Below are 22,205 nucleotides of genomic sequence, written 5' to 3'. Positions count from 1 at the left end.
CTTCCACAGAGGAGCAAGAAGCCTGTTGGCTGGGACTGGGATGCTGAGACGCTGAGTGGGCCGGATGCTCTCATGTCCCAGGTCAGAGCTCTTTGGCTTAAGAAATGCCACTGCCCCCCCCCCGCCGCCCTGAGTCAGAGCAGGATTGAGTTGCCAGCTGATTGGGCAAAGGGCTGCTTTTGTGTCTTCTGCAGCAGCTCTGAGTGCAGTCATTAGCGGTGAGGCTTTTTACAGCATTGCTCACCTCCCCGCAGTTGCCAGTCAAGCTGATCTTAAAGGATAGGAGCAGGAGTCAATAATAATAATAATAATAATAATAATAATAATAATAATAATAATAATAAAGTTGGCAACAGAATTCAGTTTCCCACCTCTCATTTGGAACATAGGAGAAATAGCTGAAGGTCCACTCTGAGTGAGAACCGTTTTATGCCACAGAGGAAGTGTTTGGCTTTCGATGACATGAGAGGGTGGCTGGAGGTCACATGACAGAATTTTGTAAAATCATGCTTGCCACGGAGAAAATGGGTAGAGAAAAGTCCCCTCATAATACCAGAACTTGTAAGGTAAACATAAAGGGACCCCTGACCATTAGGTCCAGTCGTTGATGACTCTGGGGTTGCGCACCCATCTCGCTCTATAGGCTGAGGGAGCCGGCGTACAGCTTCCGGGTCATGTGGCCAGCATGACTGAGCCGCTTCTGGTGAACCAGAGCAGCGCACAGAAACGCCGTTTACCTTCCCGCCAGAGTGGTACCTATTTATCTACTTGCACTTTGATGTGCTTTCGAACTGCTAGGTGGGCAGGAGCAGGGACCGAGCTACAGGAGCTCACCCCGTCGCGGGGATTCGAACCACCGACCTGATTGGCAAGTCCTAGGCTCTGTGGTTTAACCCACAGCACCACCCTGCGTCCCTCCCAGAACTTGTAGATAGCCAATAAAGCTGAATGTTGGAAGATTCAGTACAGATAAAAGAATGTCCTCCTTTACAGAGCTTGTAGTTGGAACTGTGGAACTCCCTCCCACAGGAAGCAGCTTAGATGGCTTTAAGACAGGATTAGACGACTTCATGGAGGCGAGAGATGTTGATGGCTACTAGCCAGGATGGCTCTGGTCTGCCTCCACAGACAGAGGATGAATTCCATCTGTTGAGAACCGAGGGAGGAGAGAGAGCTCTTGTTCTCAGATCCTGCTTGCAGGTTCGCCAATAGAGGCATCAGGGTGGCTCCTATAAGAACGGGATTGTGGACTGGACAGGCCATTGGCCTTGCCCCGCAGGGCTCTTGGTAATGTTCTTAGGTTCTTATGCTGCCTGCCACACAGTCATTCAGAGGTTGACTTCCCCTGAGCCTGGAGGTTCATCATGCCTAACAGCCATTGCCAGATCTCCTCCAGGAAGTTCCTTGCTCCTTTCTGAAAGCCCTGAGAATATGAGGCCCCCATTCAGCCCCTGCAACCTTTGCAGACCACCTCTGTGCCCTTGTGCCATTCTGTGCACTCCCCGTCACCCAAGAGTGCCCCCTCCATAGGCAGCAGTGATTCCAGGCAGCCTTTGGCGTTTGTGCAAAGAGGTGTTTCTGACCCCCCCCCGCCTGCCCACCCCTCCTGCCTCCTTTTTTGCAAATAGCGTTTGTCCTCTGCCTTTCTACTTAATCAGACCTTCCTCTGCAGCAGATATTTTGTGAAAACAAGATGCTGTTGGGGGGGGGTTATGAACCCAATTGGATTTCCTCGAAGGAAAATGTGGCCTGACAGTCTCATTCCCAGGCTCCCTAAATTGCCTCTCAGCTGGCTGAAGCTTCATTGCACCGCACCTCTCTTTGATTTAGGTGATGAAAAGTCACTCAAGGGAAATGAAAACTCCTGTTGTCAGGCAGAAACCCTTTTCTCCAGCTTCTGAAAGGATCTCTCCACCACACATGCAGTCTCCAAAGTTTGTCTCTTCTGGGCTCTCTGCACAGTTGTTTTGGTGCTGTTTGCTTTACGATGCAGCCAAGCGCCTTTCTGCTGTAATCCTCAGCGGGCCAGGGTTGTTTTTAAGGGACCCAGCACCGGCTAATGAATACCCTGGTGAGGGAACAGCCTATTCTCTTCAAACAAGAGAGCCTTGGCTGCTGAAATATTAACTGCTGATTGCAAAAGGGGAGCAGTGCCATGAATTGGGCTTCTTCTGAATGAAGCAGCCCAGGAACTCCAGAGGTCCTGTTTGTTGTGCATTTATGATGGTTTGTGCCCAGGATGGTAGCAGGGCGGTTATATGCAATCCCGCTTTCGATACTATTTGCACCTGTGAACTTTGCAGAGTGGACATACCTCTCTGTCTCCAGATGGTGCACGTTCCATAGTTCCCTGCCGAAACCCTGTCACTTGTCATGCCATCAATGTTGTGCGTCTCATCTGCGTTGCGTTGTAATGCAAGAATCCCCTAAAGATGGCAATAATGCGGTAGCGTTGGGGAAGCACTGCAGAGCAGCCCATGGCGGAGAGGGATGGGTGACAACCAGGGCTGTGCTCTTTCCACAGCTGGAGGCTGCAATGTTTCTGAATCCCAGTTGCTGGAAACCACAGGAAGGGAAAGTATCGATCTTGTGTTCAAATCCTGCTTGTGGGTTTCCCCACAGTTATCAAGTCAGCCCTGAAAGCTCCCTAGCTGGATCAGGCCAAATGGGGCCCAATCCGATCCAGCATGCTACTCTCACGGTGACCACCCAGATGCCTCAGTGACAAGCCTGCAAGCAGAGCAGGTTGCAGCAATTTAAAAAACAGTTTAAAACCAGATATAGTCACAAGAATAGGGTGGGGCCAAAATTTTCTCTCTACGGGTCAAAGGCCGCAAAGGTAAAGAGGTGTATCTTTAGCATATGGCAGAAGTGATGTAAAGAGAGTGCCTGGCGCATCTCTGTGGGAGTTCCCAGACTTTGCGGCTGCTACAGAGGATGCCTTTTCTCCAAGCAGCATCGAATTATTTGTTGTCAAGCTCTCTGAACCAAACGCTGCGGAAGCTCGGTGGCCGGGAGACAGTTAAAATGCTGTAATTCCAGGGTTTGCCCATGCCTCTTTCAAAATCCTTCCTCCCACACAGAGACGCCCAGGAGTGCCGAAGCTACATGAATTTTAATTATCTGGCTGCATGCAAGAGGGGGCTGCCTTGCGGAGGGTGAAATATTAATAAAACATAAAGCGCTGCTCTTGTTTCTGCTTAATAAGCATCCTTGACAATGGGGAAGGCTGAGCTCATGAGCGGCTCTAAGAAGGGCAGGTGGAACCAGGGGTTTCCCCCAAAGATGCGGGGGCTTCCCCCCCCCCAAACCAGAGTGCTGTGGGCTGGATGTGAAAATGGTGTGTGCGCATTGCTAGCCGTTATGGGATGGAGCCGAGAGGGGCAGGGGGCTGTGTGTGAAGCCGCCTTTGATTCATTTAGAGCTGTGGCTATTTTTAAAGCGACGTTGCATTTAAGAAACTCTTCCAGCCTATTCTCTGCCTCCGCAGTTAGAGGCAGGGATGCCTCTGAATGCCAGTGGCTGGGAGACACAGGAGGGGAGAGTTGCTCTGGTGTTCAGGTCCAGCTTTCTGGTTCCCCCTTAGCCACTGTGAGAAATGAGCCACTGGTTCTTCCCAGCAGGCCCTTCTGGTGGTCTTACAGGAGCAGTTGCTTCGTCCTTTGGGAGTGGCTGAGTTGCGTGCCCAGTGATTGTGAGATTCCATCTGTACATTTCCGAGCACAATTCAAAGCGTTGGTGCTGACCTTTAAAGCCCTGAACGGCCTTGGTCCAGTATCCCTGAAGGAGCGTCTCCACCTCCATCGTTCTGCCCAGACACTGAGGTCCAGCTCCGAGGGCCTTCTGGCGGTTCCCTCACTGTGAGAAGTGAGGTTACAGGGAACCAGGCAGTGGGCCTTCTTGGTAGTGGCACCTGCCCTGTGGAACGCCCTCCCATCACATGTCAAAGAGAAGAACTACCAGACATTTAGACGACATCTGAAGGCAGCCCCCTTTAGGGAAGCTTTTAATGTTTGATGCATTTCTTTATTACTTTATTTTAATATTGTGTTGGAAGCTGCCAACAGTGGCTGGGGAAACCCAGCCAGATGGACGGGGTATAAATAAATTATTATTACTATCATCATCATCATCATCGTCATCCTGATTACTCCGATGCACTCTGCAGAAGTGCCTGAGGACTCCCAACACACATCGGAGGAGGCTGGCAGAACACAGACCTGGTGGGATGCCCAGGGAGGCCACATGGTTCACACTGCAGAGTGGGAAGGGACCCTGGGGGTCATCTAGTCCAACCCCCTGCCATGCTAGTATCTCAGCTAAAGCATCCCTGGCAGATGTCTGTCCAACCTCTGTTTAGAAACCTCCTAGGAAGGAGAGTCCACCACCTTCCCAGGGAGTCCGTTCCACTGTCAAACAACTCTTGCCATCAGAAAGTTCTTCCAGATGTTGAGTTGGAATCTCCTTGTCATTTGAATCCGCTGGTTCGGGTCCTTCCCTCCGGATCAGGGGAAAAGAAGCTGGTTCCACCTTCCATGGGGCAGCCCTTCAGATATTTGAAAACGGCTGTCAAATCTCCTCTCGGTCTTCTCTTCTCCAGGCTAAGCGTCTCCAACACCTTCAGAAAGAGCAAGACCCTTATGAGCACTGCATAAGATTGGTGGTCATAAGGCTGTCTGCCCCTCCTGAATTATTTTCCTGTGCTTTTGAGGTTTGTCCTGGTTTAGCATCTGAGAGAGAATAAGTTTGAGGAAATGGCAAGCCCTACTCCTGCCTTATTCCAAGCCCTTTCTATACCAGAAAGTTGCTCATTTGGTTTTTACAAGTCTTTGTTTTTTAAATATCTGCTGCTTGTGGTATTTATGACTGGCTAAGCAGAGGGACGCGGGTGGCGCTGTGGGTTAAACCACAGAGCCTAGGACTTGCCGATCAGAAGGTTGGCGGTTCGAATCCCCGTGACGGGGTGAGCTCCCGTTGCTCGGTCCCTGCTCCTGCCAACCTAGCAGTTCGAAAGCACGTCAAAGTGCAAGTAGATAAATAGGTGCCGCTCCGGCAGGAAGGTAAATGGCGTTTCCGTGTGCTGCTCTGGTTTGCCAGAAGCGGCTTAGTCCTGCTGGCCACATGACCCGGAAGCTGTATGCCGGCTCCCTCGGCCAATAAAGTGAGATGAGCGCTGCAACCCCAGAGTCGGCCACGACTGGACCTAATGGTCAGGGGTCCCTTTACCTTTACCTTTAAGCTAGTCTGCCAGTTGAGACTAGGAACAGAGGAAGCCGTCTCGTACAAAGTCAGACTGTTGGTCCATTTAGATCAGTATTGTCTGCACTGGCTGGTAGCATCTTTCCAGGGTACCAGAGGGGGAGCCTTTCCTAGCCCTGCCCGGAGATGCCATGAGGAATTTCACCTGGGTTCTTCTGCAAGCAGTGTGTGTGTCCTGCCACTGAGCTGTGGCTCTGGGAGAGATTGACTTTCCCCCAGCTCTTTATAAATGTTCTTTGTTTTGCGTTGCTGAAAATGTTGGTATCTGTAATTTTTATAGTGTGTTTTACGCTGCTGGAATGGTCTTGATGACGGGGCAGGCTCATAAATCAGGCGGAGAAACAAGCACTTAAATTAAATTGCACATTGGCCATTAGCAAAGTTAGGGAACTTTCATTTGTGAGTTTAATCATGCCTTTTGGCCTGGAACGTGTCGTTTGTGGATACTGTCAATACAGATCACAAAGCCATAAAAACATTTGCATTTGCACAGCCCTTTGGAGTGCTCAGAGCACCTTGCATGCCATTATCGCAACGCTCCTCACAAGAACCTTCTGAGGTAGGACAGGGCTGCTGTAAGACAAAGGGTGGAGAAGGCTTGAGGCTGAGAGAGACAGGCAGCAATCGTCCCTGCTTCTTGATGTGAGACTAGCAGGTCAGTGGTTGAGAATATGTCTGCTGGGCCAGGCCAAAGGGGCCCCCTCTAGTCCAGCATCCTGCTCTCACAGGGGCCAACCTGGGAAACCGACAAGCAGGATTCGAGCGCAAGAGGAACTTTCCCCTCCTGCAGTTCCCAGCAATTGGCATTCAGAAGCATTTCTGTCCCTAGCCATTCTGGCTAGGAGCCATCTGCAGCCTTCTCCACAAATTTGTCTAATCCACTTTTAAAGCCACCTTGGTTGGTGGCCATCAGGGCCTACAGTGGCAGGAAGTTCCACAGTCTAACTATGAGCTGCCTGAAGAAGTCCTTTCTTTTCTCTGTCCTGGGTTTTTCCAGCGTTCATTCGATGCCCACGAATTCTAGTGTTCCAAGAGAGGGAGGAAGCATTTTCCCTCTCGGCTTCCTCCTTGCCTTGTGCAGTTTTATAAACTTCTGCCATATCACCTCTTTCTGCCTTTTCTCTGAACTAAGAGGTCCCAAACGGGGCAGCTTCTCCTCACTGTTTAGGTTGCCCTAGTAAAGGTAAAGGGACCCCTGACCATGAGGTCCAGTCGTGGCCGACTCTGGGGTTGCGGCGCTCATCTCGCTTTATTGGCCGAGGGAACCGGCGTACAGCTTCCGGGTCATGTGGCCAGCAGGACTGAGCCACTTCTGGTGAACCAGAGCAGCGCACGGAAATGCCGTTTACCTTCCCGCCAGAGCGGTACCTATTGATCTACTTTCACTTTGACATGCTTTCAAACTGCTAGGTTGGCAGAAGCAGGGACTGAGCAACGGGAGCTCACCCTGTCGCGGGGATTAGAGCTGCCGACCTTCTGATTGGCAAATCCTAGACTCTGTGGTTTAACCCACAGCGCCACCCGCAGTTGCCCTGCTCTGAACCTTTTCCAACTCTGCTACATCCTTTTTGAGGTGAGCAGAACCGAACACAGCACCTGGGAAGAGGAGGCAGGCATGGTTTTTCTACAGCCTGCTTCCGGCCTTCTGCAGGGGACCTCAGGGTGGAACGATGGAGGTCCTGTTCTTGGTGGCCATGTTATTTTTCTGTTCCCTTTCCCATGTCCATGGCATGTGTTTCCTCTCCCCCCTCGGGGCTCCGGTCTGCCAGGATCTATTCCACAGCCTCCTTTTTCATGCTGTGCACTTCTTCCAATCCCCTCCTGCCTCACAGCAACTTAACCCAGCAGAGAAAAATGGATAAATAATGCAGACGTAGCTTTTATCGGTTTAGGGTGGTGAAATCAGATACAGACTGGGCTGCGGCGGCTCAGTGGAGAGAGAGAGAGGAGTTGTAATGACCAGCCAAATGGTAGCCTCACAACTCCCTTCTGTGCCACGCTGGTAGTTGCACACACACAACAGTTTAGAGGGAAGGAAGGGAAGAGGGAACACGACAGAAGTTTGTGAAATAATGCAAAGCACAGGGAAAGTGGATAGAGGTTTTATATATATATATATATATAAATATCTTTCTTTCCTAACCCTGGAAGTCATTGACCTCCAGTGTAGTCGAATGTTGGGAGATTCAGGAAAGACGCAAGAAAGCAGTCCAGTTAAAGTGTGGAACTCCTTGACACAGGAGGCAGTGATGTTCATCAACCTGGATGGCTTTAAAAGATTTGACAAATTCTCTGTGCTTCTGAATCCCAGTTGCTTGAAACCACAGGAGGGGAGAGTTAATCCTGATTGCAAGTTTCCCATTGCCCCATCTGCTTGGCCCCTGTGAGAACAAGATTCTGGACTAGGGGGCCACCCATTGGCCAGATCCTGCAGGGCTCTTCTTATGTTCTTATACCCTTTTATGAAGCAGCGTTCTGGACTGAGATGAGCCCCTCTGGGGCGATTCATTAAGACGACTGCATTCTCAAATACCAAGGCAGGGCTTGGGTGTCACTTAAGTGATGCTTAAAACCAGGCCTTCCATTCACAGGGCCTGTAAAGCAACCTAAATGTGCTGGAACAGGTCATAAAATTACTTTTTAAAGCAATCCTTTCCCTGTGCCCTGTTCATTGGTCCACATACAGTTAGAAGAGGGGGGGGGGGCTTCAGTAATTGTGTGAAAGTCCCCTTTGGGGGCCTAGCATGAAAATCTCAGTGCCTCTGAGCATCCGTGGGCGCTTGCACGCTTGAGCATGTCAGAGGGGTGTGCTCCTAGGCACCTGCAGAGTGTCACCAGTGAGGCAGCTTCAACAAGCCACACACAAAGGACAGAAGCATTTATAAGGGTGGTGAGCGACCCCTGCCCCCCCCCCCCCGCAGGGTTGATCCCTAGGCGGTGCATCCTGTTTGAGTGATCTCCTTAGGGAAGCGGGCAGAGTCAACTGGGAGGCTGGAGGGGGCTGCATCCCTGAGGAGAAACATCAGAACTTCCTGGATCAGGCCAATGGCCCTCCTCTTCTCACAGGAGCCAGCCAGATGCCCCAATGGAAAACCTGCAAGCAGGATTGGAGCGCAAAGAGCACAGCTCTCCCCTCCTGTCGCTTCCAGCAACCGGCATGAAAGAAACAGCCCTTCCCTTTTGCAAGAACCCCATTCAGAGGTAGACTGCCCCTGGATGGGGAGGCTCCATTCTCTGCCACCAGTAGGTGGATCGTCGCCTTTTCAAGGCACCTCAAACCCAGTGACCCCCCACCCCTTGTTTTTTAATGGCCCGGCGACATTGTCAAAAATTGACAGGCAGCAAGGCTTCTCAACATCAGTTGCCAGAAACCGCAGGAGGTGAGAGCAGCTGCCGCTGCCGCTGGTGGTTTCAACCGCTGTGAGATGCCATTGGCCTAATCCTGCAAGCTCTTCCGATGCTCTTCTCACCTCCTGGCTCCGCTCCAGGGGTCCAGCCCCGCAGTCCGTTGCGGGGCCTGGGATTCCCCCCCCCCCCCCGCAGTCCTTGCGCTGGCCAGCCTCCCGCGTTGGCGAGCGCCGAGCGCATCCTCGGAGCAGCGCGGGGGAAAGAGGTGCCGGGGCTGCCAGCCAGCCAGCCAGCCAGCGAGCCCCTCCTGCCGTCCCCCGGCGAGCCGTCGAATCAGCGGCGCCCGCAGTGGTCTCTCCTCCGCCCGGGCGAGCCTCTCATCCAAACCTCGGTCACGTAGGATTGCGTAGAAGCGGGGAGGGAGGCGAGGCTGCTGGTGCCGCCGCCGCCGCCGCCACCGGCTGCCTCCGAAGAGGCTGCCATTCTCCGCGCGCCGCTGCCCCGCCGGGTCGGGACCGCAGGACCCGCCGCGAAACCGCCTCCTCGGGGAGGGGAGATGGCAGCCCGGGCGGCCGCGGCTGCTGTCCGGCCCCCGGGCGGCCCCTGAGCGCCTCGCCGGTGGGGGCGGCTCCCGGGCAGCCCAGAAGAAGAGGAGGAAGGGGGCTTCGCCGCCCCCGGGTCGCTGGTGGCGCCATGGGCCGCCGGAGAAGCTGAGCGAGGCCGTCGCGGAGCTATGTGGCTGGCCCGGGGACCGGCGGGCCGCAGCGGGGGCCACGAGGCAGCTGCAGCGCCGCCGCCGACGGAGAGGAGGAGGAGGCGGCGGCGACGGGGGGCGGGAGCCTGAGAGAGCCCGCCTTCGCCCCCCCTCCTCCGCCCGCCCTCCGCGCGGTCCCCGAGCGTGGAGACAGACGGCGCCTCTTTCGTCTTCCCAGCCGACGTCGACACTGCGAAAGGCCTCGCCGGACGGGTCCCGGACGGAGCGGGGGCCATGAGGGGGGCTCCGCCGGCGCCTCTGGGGTCCGGCAGCTCAGAAATGAGATCCCCGCGAGGCCCCGACGCCGGAGACCCCCGCGCCGAGGCGGCCCGAGCATCGGAGGGAGCTGCAGCCGCCGCAGCCGCCCCGTCGGACCCACATTCCTCCTCCTCGTGATGCCTCGGGACCCGCTCCGTCCGGGTCCCGCGGGGGGATACTGAGGCAGGGCTCTGGAGAGCCTCCACTCCTCCCCCCTCCACGCCCAACATTTGCCAGCCGGGTTTTGTATCTTTTTCTCTCGCTCGCCTCGCAACGAGGACCGTCCCTTCGTGCCAAAGCCGCGCGGGCCCTGGAGCGGCCAGCTGTTGCGGGGCTCGCATCTGGAGAGGCGCCGGGGGCCCAGCCGCGAGGTTCCGGAGGGGCGTCGGGGCCCTGGACAAGGCGCCTGGCCAGCCTGCCGACGGAGAGCCCCTGCCGTCGGACCTTCCCCCGAGCGGAGGCAGCGCGGGAGGGAGGCGAGCAGAGGCGTCTTTTCCCCCCAGCCTCTGGGCTGGGGGGGAGGCGGAGAGGAGCAGGGGGTCTCTGCTGGGGGCCCGGACTTTCGGGGTGGGGGGCTTGCGCCGAAGATGGGGAGCCGTCGAGCGGGCGATGAGGGCTAGCGGCCTGTGACTGCTGCTGCCGCCGCCCGCCCCGTCCGGCCATGGCCGCGGCCATCGCCAGCTCGCTGATCCGGCAGAAGCGGCAGGCCCGCGAGTCCAACAGCGACCGCGTGTCCGCCTCCAAGCGCCGCTCCAGCCCCAGCAAGGACGGCCGCTCCCTCTGCGAGAGGCACGTCTTGGGCGTCTTCAGCAAGGTCCGCTTCTGCAGCGGCAGGAAGAGGCACGTCCGGCGGAGACCAGGTCAGTAGCTGCCGCGGGCGCGCGCCAGGGGGGCCAGACCCAGAAGCAGCGACCCTGGGCGTGTGCTGAGGGAGTGCGGGTGCCCCTGGGGATTGCCCTTGCAGGGGGGCCTCGGGGCATGTGCAGAGTGCTTCCCTTGTTTTGAGCAGTCCAGGCCGTGAGTCCTCTTAAGCTCAGCGCCTGGTTCCTCGCAGTTTGCAGGGCGCTGTCCAGCTCCACCTCGACAGATCGGCAACCGAGGTAGACTGCCCCTAAACCTGGAGCTCTGTTTATCCCCCAGAGCTACTAGGCATTTATAGACCTAGCTGCCACATATGAAGCTTTTCCATTTTGATGCAAGGAGAGCCCCACTCTGACTGAGACTAAGGGGGGGCCACGAGTCCTGCCACAGGGTGCAGCTGAATGCCTCTGGGGTGCCCGGTCAAGAGCCGTCTCTTTCTCTTTGCCCGCACCAACTGGAATTCAGGCTTAGGCTGCCCCCTCCTATTGCCATTGTGACAAAAGCAAATAAACTGAGCGTGTGCAGAGGGCCACTTAAGAACTGCAAACCCCCAGGGGCTGTGTTTCCCAGGGGTTGATTTTCAATACTAGGAGCCAGGCCCGCAGCGTCTGAGGCAGGGAGGGCAGCAAGAGTTCTCCTGCGCAAGTGCAGAGTGCTCCCTCATAGGCAGCACCACAGCAGGGATGTCTGTGGATATTGTGCAGCTTATTACCAATATTATTTGCAGCCTGCCCGTCAGAATACGGATCCTTCAAAGGTAGCTTATAAAGGACTTTGAAATAATGCAGCCCCCCCCAAACCCCAACACATGATAAGCAATTTCAACATATAATAAGTCGGATCATTGGTGGTAGATTGATCCCTGAATTTCTCCCAGGCTCAGTGCTGCCTCCCCCCCCCTTTCTTCATATTTTGAAAGCTCTTCCCTTTTCCCTTTTAATTTTTTCCCTTGCTGCATTTGCATAACAGTTCCCAGATTAATTGTCCCACATTGCAGCCTTTTATTCTGGATTCAGGGGGTTTGTAGCAAGTCCTGTCTGCCCCCCCCCTTTCTGGTTCTGCGCTTCCAGTAACTAAAAGGTGTAGGATCCTTAGTTCCTCCCAGTCCATATATGCTTTGAACCACAGGGAGCAAAATCCATTCTCTTCTAGCTGTAATGCTCACAGGTACTTGGGTCAAGTGTGCAGAACTGACCTGGGCCTGCAATTATCACCCGAGGCCCATCTTCACCTCCCTCCGGAGGGCGGCAGCAGCAGGAGAAGGGGCCTTTTCTGTGGTGGCTCCCCAATTGTGGGATGCTCTCCCCAGAGAGACTCATCTGGCACCTTCATGGTGTGTTTTTTGGGCACCATTTCTCTATAACCAGGACTTTGGTTGATGAACATCAGTGTCTGAAATTCACCAGGTGCCAAGGGCATTTTACACCTGGCTATCTGCCCAAGTGAAGATGACTGTGTGGCAGGATGACACCTGCTGTCTCCACCACCTGGAGCTGCCTACCTGGGGATCTTGGGATCTTGACCGTTTTCTCGCGTTAGCAAAATGTCCTGTGGAATTCTATCCATTACATTTTATCTGCACAATCGCAATGAATTTCAGGAACCCTAAAGTCGTATTGAAAAATGTGACTTTCGAGCCGTCTGGGTTTGGCTGGTTTAAGGAGCCATTTGGCGCCCAGCTTAAATATCTGAGTTTTTAACCCTGATTAACATTGCATGGCCTTTTAAATGTCTTTGTGGGGTGGGGGATATTGGCTTGTCATTGTTTTTCATAGAATCACAGAATTGTAGAGTTGGAAGGAACCTCAAGGGTCATCTAGTCCAACCCTCTGCAATGCAGGAATTTTAACTACGGTAGATCATACATGACCAATGGCCACCCAACCTCTGCTTAAAAACCTCCAAGGAAGGAAAGTCAAACACCATCCAAGGTAGTCTGTTCTACAGTACAGTGGTACCTCAGTTTACGAACTTAATCCATTCCAGAAGTCTGTTCTTAAACCAAAACTGTTCTTAAAATGAGGCGCGCTTTCCCAAATGAGGCCTCCCACTGCTGGTGCCCTTCCACCGTTTGGATTCCATTCTTAGACCGAGGTAAAGTTCTCAGACTGGGACACTACTTCTGGTTTTGAAGAGTTATCAAACCAAATCATTTGTAAACAGGACTGTTCTTAAACCGAAGTACCACTGTAAACCTTAGTTGAAAGACACCCGTAGTGTTTTGCGCTCCCAGATTTCAGATTTTTAACAAATATTCAGTGACTGGAGCCTGATAGCTGATCCAAAGTGTTCTCAGGTGTTTTTAACCCCAGGCAGAGCTGTGGCAGCAAAATGTGGCTGACTTTATAACCCCCCCTCCGAAAATGGACCAATTTTTTTTACATGTTAATCTCCACTGATCCATCCTCCTCTTGCGTGTCAGTCGGATTTGAACAGGACACATTCCCTGAATTGTGCCCTTTGGCACCAAAGGTTTGCCTCCTTGCTCTCAAGAGCCTCAGCTCTGCCAAGTGGTTCAAAAAGAAGGCTGTCCACACCTAGGATTTGCTCTGGCCACTGGTTTTCCCAGCTGTGCTACTACTGATGCTCCTCTCTGTGTGACGGAGCAATGGGATGTTGCATTGAAAGGGACACAGACTCTGGTGCTCAAGTCAGCCCAGAAAGCACATCTTGTGAAGAGCTGGAAAAGGGGTTTGCACACTGAGCTTCCAGCGTGGCTCCGACATCCCAGCACTCTTCCCTGTGGACGGCACCAGACATTACAGGCCTCCACTAATGAATCTGTCCTTATGTAACAGAGAGGGAGGATGTCTACAGCGCACAGGGAGTAGGAAGAACACGTTCTCCAGCTCTTTGCATGCGCACGCCTCTGCTTCCCATTTCACAAGGAATCTGTGCTCCACAGAACATAAGAAGTTAGGTAAGAGCCTGTGTTGGATCGGGCCCTTGGCTCATCCAGTCCAGCACCCTGTTCTTACAGGGGCCAACCAGACGCCCAAAGGGAAAACCCACAAGCAGGATTCAAGCATGAGAGCCCTCTCCTCATTGCTTGTACCAATTAATAGTCCTCTCCTTTGTGAATGTGCCTGTTCCTCTCTTACAGCCATCCAAGTTGCTGGCCATCACTGCCTCCTGTGGCAAGGAGTTCCATAGTGTAATTCTGTGCCATGTGAAGAAGGATTTTCCTTTATCTGCCTTAACCTTCCGTCATTCAGCTTCCCTGGAGGTCCACAAGCTCTAGAGAGATGGAGAAGAACTTTTCTCTCTCTGCTTTCTCCACGCCAAGCAGAATTTCATAAACTGTCATGTCACCTCTTCCTTACCTTTTCTCTAAATGAAGAAGTCCCAAACGTTGTCGCCTTTCTTCATAGAGGTGGGCTAGGCTGAGAGCCAGTGACTGGCCCAAGATCACCCAGGGAGAACTTCACGGTCGAGAACCCTGGTCTCCCAGTTCCTAGTCCAACACTCGAACCACTACATCACGCTGTCTGCAGATACATCATTTCAGGAACTTGTGAATCGTCTTATTGGAATAGGCAGCAGCCAGTCTCTTTCAGCACTCTTTTGGGATTCAACTGCCAGGAGGCCCTTCTCTCTCTCTCTTTCTCTTCGCCCCACTCTACTGGCATGTAGCTTGGCTTACTTCCCCAAGCGGTCTAAAATTCATATCTGCCGTGTCTGGCCAAATTCAAGCACTAACCGAGTGCTCTCCCTCCACTCACCCAACATAGGCCTTATACCGAGTCAGACTGGTGCTCCACCTAGCTTAGTGGGAGGCCCTTGGACCTATAAACTCACCCCCAGTGCCCCCTACTGTACCCTATTGAAAAGCATTATTTCAGAGCGGCAGTTTGCATGACACACTAATGTGACACAATGCAATTTGAGACAGCGACAATTAGTTGTACATTTATTCAAAATCCGATTCTAGCCATTGAGTTCAACTAAATCAGCAAAACTGATGAAGCTGATACAGGGATGCCCCCACAATGAGAGCCACTGATCTAGCTAATGTTGTCTACACTGACTGGCAGCAGCTGGCCAGGATATCCCAAGGGAGACTTCCCAACTGGGGAACTGAACCCGGGACTCCTCTAGGCAAGGCATGTGCTCTGCACCCGAAAGGTGGGTGCTTGTTTGTGTGGTCCCATCCTGCCTGCAAGGAGCAGATGGAGCAAAGTCAATATATGATGAAAAGGTAGCTGATCAATTGATGGAGTGGCAGGCAGTCTGCTGCTGCACCTGAGCTGTGACTACTGCCCTTGCCACAGTGGGCAGTGAGAGTCCTGGGTGAGGTCTGGGATCATGCCCAGGTTGGCCTCCTTAGCAGTCCCGTTTAAACCAAGAGCTACCAAGCTTCAGATCTGTCAGCCATACTGTCTGAACTTTGGTGGCTAAGAGCGACCTTTGATTCCTTGGTTTGGAAATGGCATGCACTCTGTACGTGCTCAGAGACACATCTCTGCCAAGCACAAAGAGGGCACACAGTTACCTGAGGGCTGCCTAACGATGGCTTACTCTCTGCCCTGATAGACTTCCAAAGTTTGTTCCTTTTTTTAAAAAGTACCCAAGAGGTAGGGGGAATTGCTGGCTTTGCACAGCCCACCTCAGCCAGATATTGAACTGAACGATGCAGCTTGCCTTTTCAAGATCCGCCCTTTAGGTCTGGAATTCTCATCCCTGTAGGATAGTTTGCTTTGCAGAGTCTCTTTTCCACCTTGCAAGGTGGAAAGCCAAACTGTCCAAGAATTTTCATCCAAGCAAGTTGGGTCCGGAAGTTTTGCACTTCCTTAGAAACACACTTTGGGGGGGCAGTGGGAGGGCAAAACATCCTTTCTGGCAGCCTCCAGGTGCAGCCTTAAGGTGATGTGAAGCAGCCTCATTGGCCCACCTAGGCCCAGAGGCAAACCGAGGTCAGGTTTTTGTCACCCCCCCCCCATGTTGCAATTTTTGGGTACGTTGCCCAAAGTTGTTGAGCTCTTTTTAAAGGAGGGCTGGCTGCAAAACAGATATGCCCACTGTTTGCGAAAGTCTGAACGAGGATAGCATAAAACCGCCTGGGGGGGGTGCGAACGCCGCCCACCGGGGGGTGCAAGGCTGATCACCAGGCATATTTGCACAATCAGCAGGTGGATTTTCACAACAACAATTGTGCCAATCGTGGAAATCCGCCCACTGAATCCGCCAAGCGTGGTGTAGTGGTTAAGAGCGGTGGACTCGTAATCTGGTGAACCGGGTTTGCTTCCCCGCTCCTCCACATGCAGCTGCTGGGTGACCTTGGGCCAGTCACACTTCTCTGAAGTCTCTCAGCCCCACTCACCTCACAGGGAAAGGAGAATGTTAGCCGTTTGGAGACTCCTTCGGGTAGTGATAAAGCGGGATATCAAATCCAAACCCTTCTTCTTCTTCTTCCTCCCAGGGGGATTTTGTCACCCCCCTAGGCATGACACCCAGGGTGAACCGCACCCCGCACCCCCTTGTGACGCCCCTGCCTAGGCCAGTGCCATCCACACTCCAGAGCCTCTGCCTGTGTTGCTCCTGACCTCCCTTTGGCCATTCCTGCCAGGGGACGGAACCTGGGGGCTCCAGTGGTTTGCCCAGCCACTGAACTACCATTTCCCAATTTGCAAGGGGGGGATGGAGGAATGGAGATGGCTTGGATGGAAATTCTTGGACAGCTTGGCTCGTGACATTGGCGTGCTGGAATCTAGCCGTTGCCGAGTAAGCGACTCTTGCAGGACAGACCATTCCAGGCCTAGAAGCAGAAGTCAACTCGCGGGATTGTGTTGGACAGACGAGCCCGTAAAAGCACTTTGCAAATTAAAAAATGCAAATGAAAGAGGCCATAAGTTAATGACCCTTTTTGCAGTATAGGAACATAGGGAGCTGCCTGGTGCTAAGACAGACCGGTTGGTCCAGCCGAGCTCGGCGCCACCAGCAGCTCTCCAGGGCCCCAGGCGGGGGTCTCTCCTGGCCCACCAGGACATGCCAGGGATTGGATCGGGGAAGTTCTGCACACAAAGCCCCACTGCTGGTGAGAAACATTCCCCTGCCCCTCCTCACAAGCACCCCCTAGAGATAACGGCTAAGACAGGCTTGGTGTGAGGGTCCTATGTTCACCTTCTCCAACCCCCCCTTTTGTTTTGCAAAGTTTCTTCCTGGCTTCTTACACTTCCTGCCCCCCAGCCGCAGACTGCCATTCTGCCAAAAGCTTTTCCTACAGAGCCGTGTTCCACAAATCTCTGTCCCGCTGTTTTATAAGTCTTTGTAACTGTCGTCACCGGGCTTTTTAATTGTTGTGAATCCTTTTGCCTCGCCTTATTCCAATTATTTGAGATCCTGTGTTTATTGCGCTTTTAACTATGGCGCTGGCCACCTCGGGTGGGCTTTGCCCCAAAAGGCAGCATATAAACGATTTTATAGCGCAAGCAAAATCAATACTGATATGGCAGCTTCAGGTGGGGGGAGGTGTGGCAGTGGTTTTGGGGTGGGGGGAGGAGCAACACTAAAGCTGTTGGTGGCATCCAGCTAAGGTGAAGATTCATGCTTGTTCTAGAGAACAACCCTGTGCACCCCCTAAACCTGTTGTTGGGGTTTCCCCAACCCTCGGGGTTAGATCTTTGAAGGGCATGGGAAGAGGGGAGGAATTTATGTTGCACAAGCATGAACCCATGCGCTGATGGGACATATTAGTTGTGCGGTGCTCATTGTGTGGCCCAAGGCATGCACCCCTCAATGTTGTCTGTGGTGTGGGGTCTTGGGGTTCCTCGCTTGGCAGTGCTCAGAACCACCACATCTTTAGGGCGAGGCTTACGGACGGCTTTTGGAAGAGGCCTCACCTCCTCCTCCTCCTCCTCTTCTCTCGCTCTTGCAACGCCTGTCACTCCACTCCTGGTGGTGTCTGAATATCAATTTATTTATTTATTTTATATATATATTTAAATGCTATATTGATTGAAAACTGCATAACAAAAAAGATCAACAGATACTAAAGGCAAAATAAAAAATAAGCAATCATTCATTCCTTAATTGATACTTGCTTTCTGCATCATTTTGCAATTCAGTTTAACATTACCTCCAATCTTCCCATTAAGTTCCCAAATTAAATTCCTTGAATACGCACTTAACTTTATTTTCTCCATGTTGTCTGACTTACTTTAAGTTTTATCAAATTATCCTACTTACACACAGAAGTTCAATCAAAACTCCTGCCAATGGATTGATATTTCGACAGTCTTCTTTTACATAGACTCTGTATATGTCCCACTCTTTGATAAATTCTTCATCTGTAACGTCTCGTAACCTTGCTGATAATCTCTTGCCAGTTCAGCGTACTCTCTTAATTTGTTTCGCCAGTCTGAATATCAATTTAAGCGGCAGGTGCAGATCCTGGAGACAGAAGTCGGGAGTTTGAAAGGGCTCAAGGTGAAGCCAAAGCAGACTCCTTGCACTTGTCTGATTCTGCATATTGGAGCCCCTCCGACAGGTGGAGCTGAATTAATTGTGCAGCTTGATCACCAGAGAACAGCTTGGTCTGTTGAGTGCAAACTGCAAATTCTGCCTCTGCACGGAGTTGTGTGTGCTGCAGACCCTCATCCCCGCTCCTTTGCATAGATTCAATACTTTCTGGTCTCCCACTCTGGCTGGCTGAATCCACTCTTCATCCTGTAGCTCCTCTACTTTGCCTTCCAGCTTCAGCAGAGGAAGGGAAAGGATCGTGTCCCCCTCTTTGTGCAGAGCTATGGATAGGTGGGCTGGGCTGCTGGTCAGGAGAAAGACAGGGCTTTAGAAGTGCTCAAAAAGCCCTTGAAACGCCCAAGGAGCCTTCTCTCTTTAATCAGCATCTTTCAGGCTTGAATTTTTAATAGACAGCTTTTGTACCTTGTTTCGGGGGCCGAGAAAGAGCTGGAGCAGGATGTGGCTCCTTTTTTTCACAAGGAGTTTTTGCAGCTCAGCTGAAGAGCTTTTTATGGTTCTGCAGGTGGAGGCACGGGGGGGGGGGACAAGGGAGGAGGCTGGTCGGCCTGCAGGGAGATTGCAAGAGAGACCCCCTCTGTACCGCAACCCCCCCCCCATGCCCAGGGAAGGATGCAACATTTGCAGCTCTCTTTTTCCGTCAGTTTCCTGCTGAGCTGTTCCCGGCCTGCCAGGAGCGTGGGCGATGTTGCTGGGGGGGTGTGCATGTGTGAAACCTGCAGTTCCAAGGAAGGCAGCGGGCGGATGTGTGTGTGGGGGGGGGAGGTTTGCGTGCAACAATCCCTCGCGAGTGAAATGTGTTGCTGGAGAATTAAAAGCCTTTTGCTTTGTGAAGTTGTCTCCTCCGCCATCATCAAAAGAGCTCATGTAGGAGCTGGTCTCAGAACAGTCTTCCCTGGCACCCAAACCTGGTGCCCTCGAGATGAATTCCCATCTGCCCCAGCCAGCATGGCCCACTGGAGTTGTGGAACCAAAGCTGGAAGGGTCAGTAATCCCTGACAGGTCGCCATCCAACCTCTGCTTAAAAGCCTCCAAGGAAGGAGTTTCCACTGCTTTCTGGAGTCCAAAAGACCTGGAGGGCACCAGGTTGGGGAAGCCTGTCCCAGAGTAACAAAACTTTTCAGAACTGTCTTCTTCTTGTGGACAAGCCACCATCCCAGACATGATTTCTGTGTTCCGCTGCTATTGAGTGGGATTTTTGGGAAAGGGGCACAACTGGGTGGGCAGAGCATCTATCTTGCATGCAGAAGATACCAGGATCAGTCCCCAAAGACATCTCCAGGAAGGGCTGGGAGAGAGGCTCCTGTCTGAGACCCTGGAGAGCCGTTGCTGCCAGTCCGTGCAGGTGCTACTGAGCTGGACCAGGGCCTGACTTGGAATAAGGCGGCTTCCTGCGACCCTGGGATTAAGACCACTGTGTCCCTCTTCTGGTTGTAATGGATTTGGATATCATCAACAGCTCTAATGCTAGTATCCTTTGTTGTTGTTTAGTCATTTAGTCGTGTCCGGCTTTTTGTGACCCCCTGGACCAGAGCACGCCAGGCACTCCTGTCTTCCACTGCCTCCCACAGTTGGGTCAAACTCATGCTGGTAGCTTCGAGAACACTGTCCAACCATCTCGTCCTCCGTTGTCCCCTTTTCCTTGTGCACTCCATCTTTCCCAACATCAGGGTCTTTTCCAGGGAATCTTCTCTTCTCATGAGGTGGCCAAAGTCTTGGAGCCTCAGCTTCAGGATCTGTTCTTCCAGTGAGCACTCAGGGCTGATTTCTTTCAGAATGGAGAGGTTTGATCTTCTTGCAGTCCAGGGGACTCTCCAGAGTCTCCTCCAGCACCAGAATTCAAAAGCATCAATTCTTTGGCGATCAGCCTTCTTTATGGTCCAGCGCTCACTTCCGTACATCACTACCGGGAAAACCATAACTTTAACTGTACGGACCTTTGTTGGCAAGGTGATGTCTCTATTTCTCAAGATGCTGTCCAGGTTTGTCGTTGCATTGTCATTTGTCAGTGTAAGCATCCTTCCACTGAGATATCCAAGCGCTCAGAGGGCTTAGTGTGCTGTGTGCCACCACCAGCCCTTAAGCCCCTCCTGCAGTGTAGGCCAGTATTCATCCTAAGCAGCAGGTGGAGGCAGGGCAGGGCACTGGGTTCGTGATGGAGGTAGAGACTGAACTCAGCCCTTCTGCTGCTCCTTGTTTTGCTTTCTGCTTTAAACCTCGGGGCTGGTGGGCTGACTGCTCCAAAGCATCTTGAAAGCACTAAGATGGAAAAGCAGTGCGGTGTAGTGGTCAGAGTGTCAGACTAGGACCTGGGAGACTAGGGTTCAAATCCTGCACTCATCCTTGAAGCCCACTGGTATGACCTTGGGCCAGTCGCTGCCTCTCAGCCTACCTCTCAGGGGGGTTGTAGAGACTGAACGAGTAGAGGATGGCGAACCCTAAGTGCCACCTTGAGGGGGAAAAGGCTCTGTGCTTCCGTTCCTTCGGGTCTGGCTGAGCCACGCCGGGCTGCCTGAGTGAAGAGACGGGTGTTGTTGCTGCCGAGCAGCTGTGCGCTCAGCCAGGGAGCACATGGCTGACCGCACATGTTTGCGTGGGGAAGCACCTTTTGGTTAATGTGTATTATTCGCAGAAAGGCACAGCAGGCAGCCATTTCAAAATCTGAGTGATAGTCCCTGGGAATATGGCTCTTAAATTCAAATGATCTGGTGGGTGGGCGTTGCTCTGCTTCTCTGCACAGATGTTGAATGCAAATTGCAAAATGCAGGGCGGAGATCTGCCAGCTCTTGGCTCACGTGTTTAGGTGCCAACATTGGGCTGCAGCTGCTGAAAGCGGAAAAGAAGAGCGCAGCTGAGCCCATGTTTTTTAGTCATTATTTCTTGGAGGGCGGGTATGTGTTTGTGTGTGAAGGGAACTTGCCACGAGCTGAATGGGACTTCAGCCAAGAGCTGTGACCCATAACTGAGAAGAGTCTACTGGATCAGGCCAGTCGCCCGTCTATTCTTGTTCCCACAGTGGCCAGGGTTAGGGAGCGCTGCTTTTGGGGCTGGCAGGGAGGGATTTCCAGCTCAGCATAGCCCTGGTCGTTTCATTGTTCTAATGCAATTGATAACTCAGCTTTTTCCAAGAGGTGCCTGCCTGGTCCAAGTCCTGGGTGGTGATTGAAATCATCTTTATTCTTCTTTTGCTGGATCCAGCCCAGATAAATGGTTCTAGTCTCTTAAATGGAAGAAGGAAATTCTGGTGGCACCAGAGCCAGCAGACTGGGCACGCATTCTGCCCGCTGGCCTTGGCGACTCACTTCCTACAACGCACCCCCCCCCGCCTCCCATTCGGTTGCATCTTATTGATCTGCACACTGCTTGATTGATTTTAAAAATACACTTAACGTGGTTTACAAAAAAAGAATAAGGCAATGAAATCAGCAGTACAAAAAAAATGACAGCAATAGTTTAAGGATTTTGAAAAGTTGAAAGAAGAATATTCTAAAAGCAGAGGAAAACTCACACCCGTTTCTAAACGTCTGGATAGTCTTGTCTGAACAAATATGTTTTTAGCAGGTGCCGCAAAGAGTACATTGAAGGTGCTTGCCTGATATCAAGAGGCAGGGAGTTCCAACAGAACAGCTCTTAAATAAAAACAGAGGCCTCTATAGCTCAGTTGGTAGAACCCACATTGGGCAAAAGATTCCTGCATTGCAGGGAGTTGGACTAGATGACCCTTGTGGTCCCTTCCAACTCTGCAATCCTACCATCAGAAAATTCTTCCTAATCTTTTGTCGGAATTTCCTTTCTTGTCATTTGAATCCATTGGTTTGCATCCTGCCCTCTGGAGCAGCAGCAGAAACCATCTTCCATGGGGCAGCCCTTCATGCACGTATTTGAAGATGACTATCCTATCCACTCCTCCAGGCTAAACATACCCATCTCACTCACCCCTCTCACAGCTTGCTCCAAGCCCCTCCCCTCTCACCCCATGCCTCTCCCCTCTTAACAGAGGGCAGGTGCTCTGTGGGGCAATCTCTGTTTGAAGGGCCCCTACAGCCTCCTCCGTTAAACAGCTCGCCTGGGCCTGCCAGCCATTCCTCACTCTGCAGACTGCAGAGCGTGACAACACCTTACATTTTTATTATATAGGGAGATATTCCAAAGTTCATTCGTCCTTTCTTTCTTTCTTTCTTTCTTTCTTTCTTTCTTTCTTTCTTTCACTTAGCATACCCAAGCCTCTGAATATATCCCCATTCCCCCC

At 52.4% G+C, this 22,205-nt stretch overlaps 1 protein-coding gene across 3 annotated transcripts in view; it reads left to right on the top strand.

Annotated features, from left to right (window-relative positions):
* FGF12 (fibroblast growth factor 12) overlaps positions 1–22,205 on the top strand; it is a 235,563-nt gene that overhangs the window by 126,899 nt on the left and 86,459 nt on the right. Inside the window, exon 1 of one of the 3 annotated variants that reach the window (XM_053390878.1) lies at positions 9,785–10,479. The exons of the other annotated variants lie outside the window; for them this stretch is intronic. Coding sequence (XP_053246853.1) covers positions 10,281–10,479 — 199 coding nt within the window. The 5' untranslated portion in view covers positions 9,785–10,280. Of the gene's footprint in view, positions 1–9,784; positions 10,480–22,205 lie in introns of those variants that run through there. 3 annotated transcript variants of the gene reach the window in all.

This window comes from Podarcis raffonei, chromosome 5 (genome assembly GCF_027172205.1).
Source record: "Podarcis raffonei isolate rPodRaf1 chromosome 5, rPodRaf1.pri, whole genome shotgun sequence".
NCBI classification, from domain to species: Eukaryota; Metazoa; Chordata; class Lepidosauria; order Squamata; family Lacertidae; genus Podarcis; species Podarcis raffonei.
Note: the sequence above shows the minus strand (reverse complement) of the source record. Positions and strands in the feature narration are given on the sequence as shown.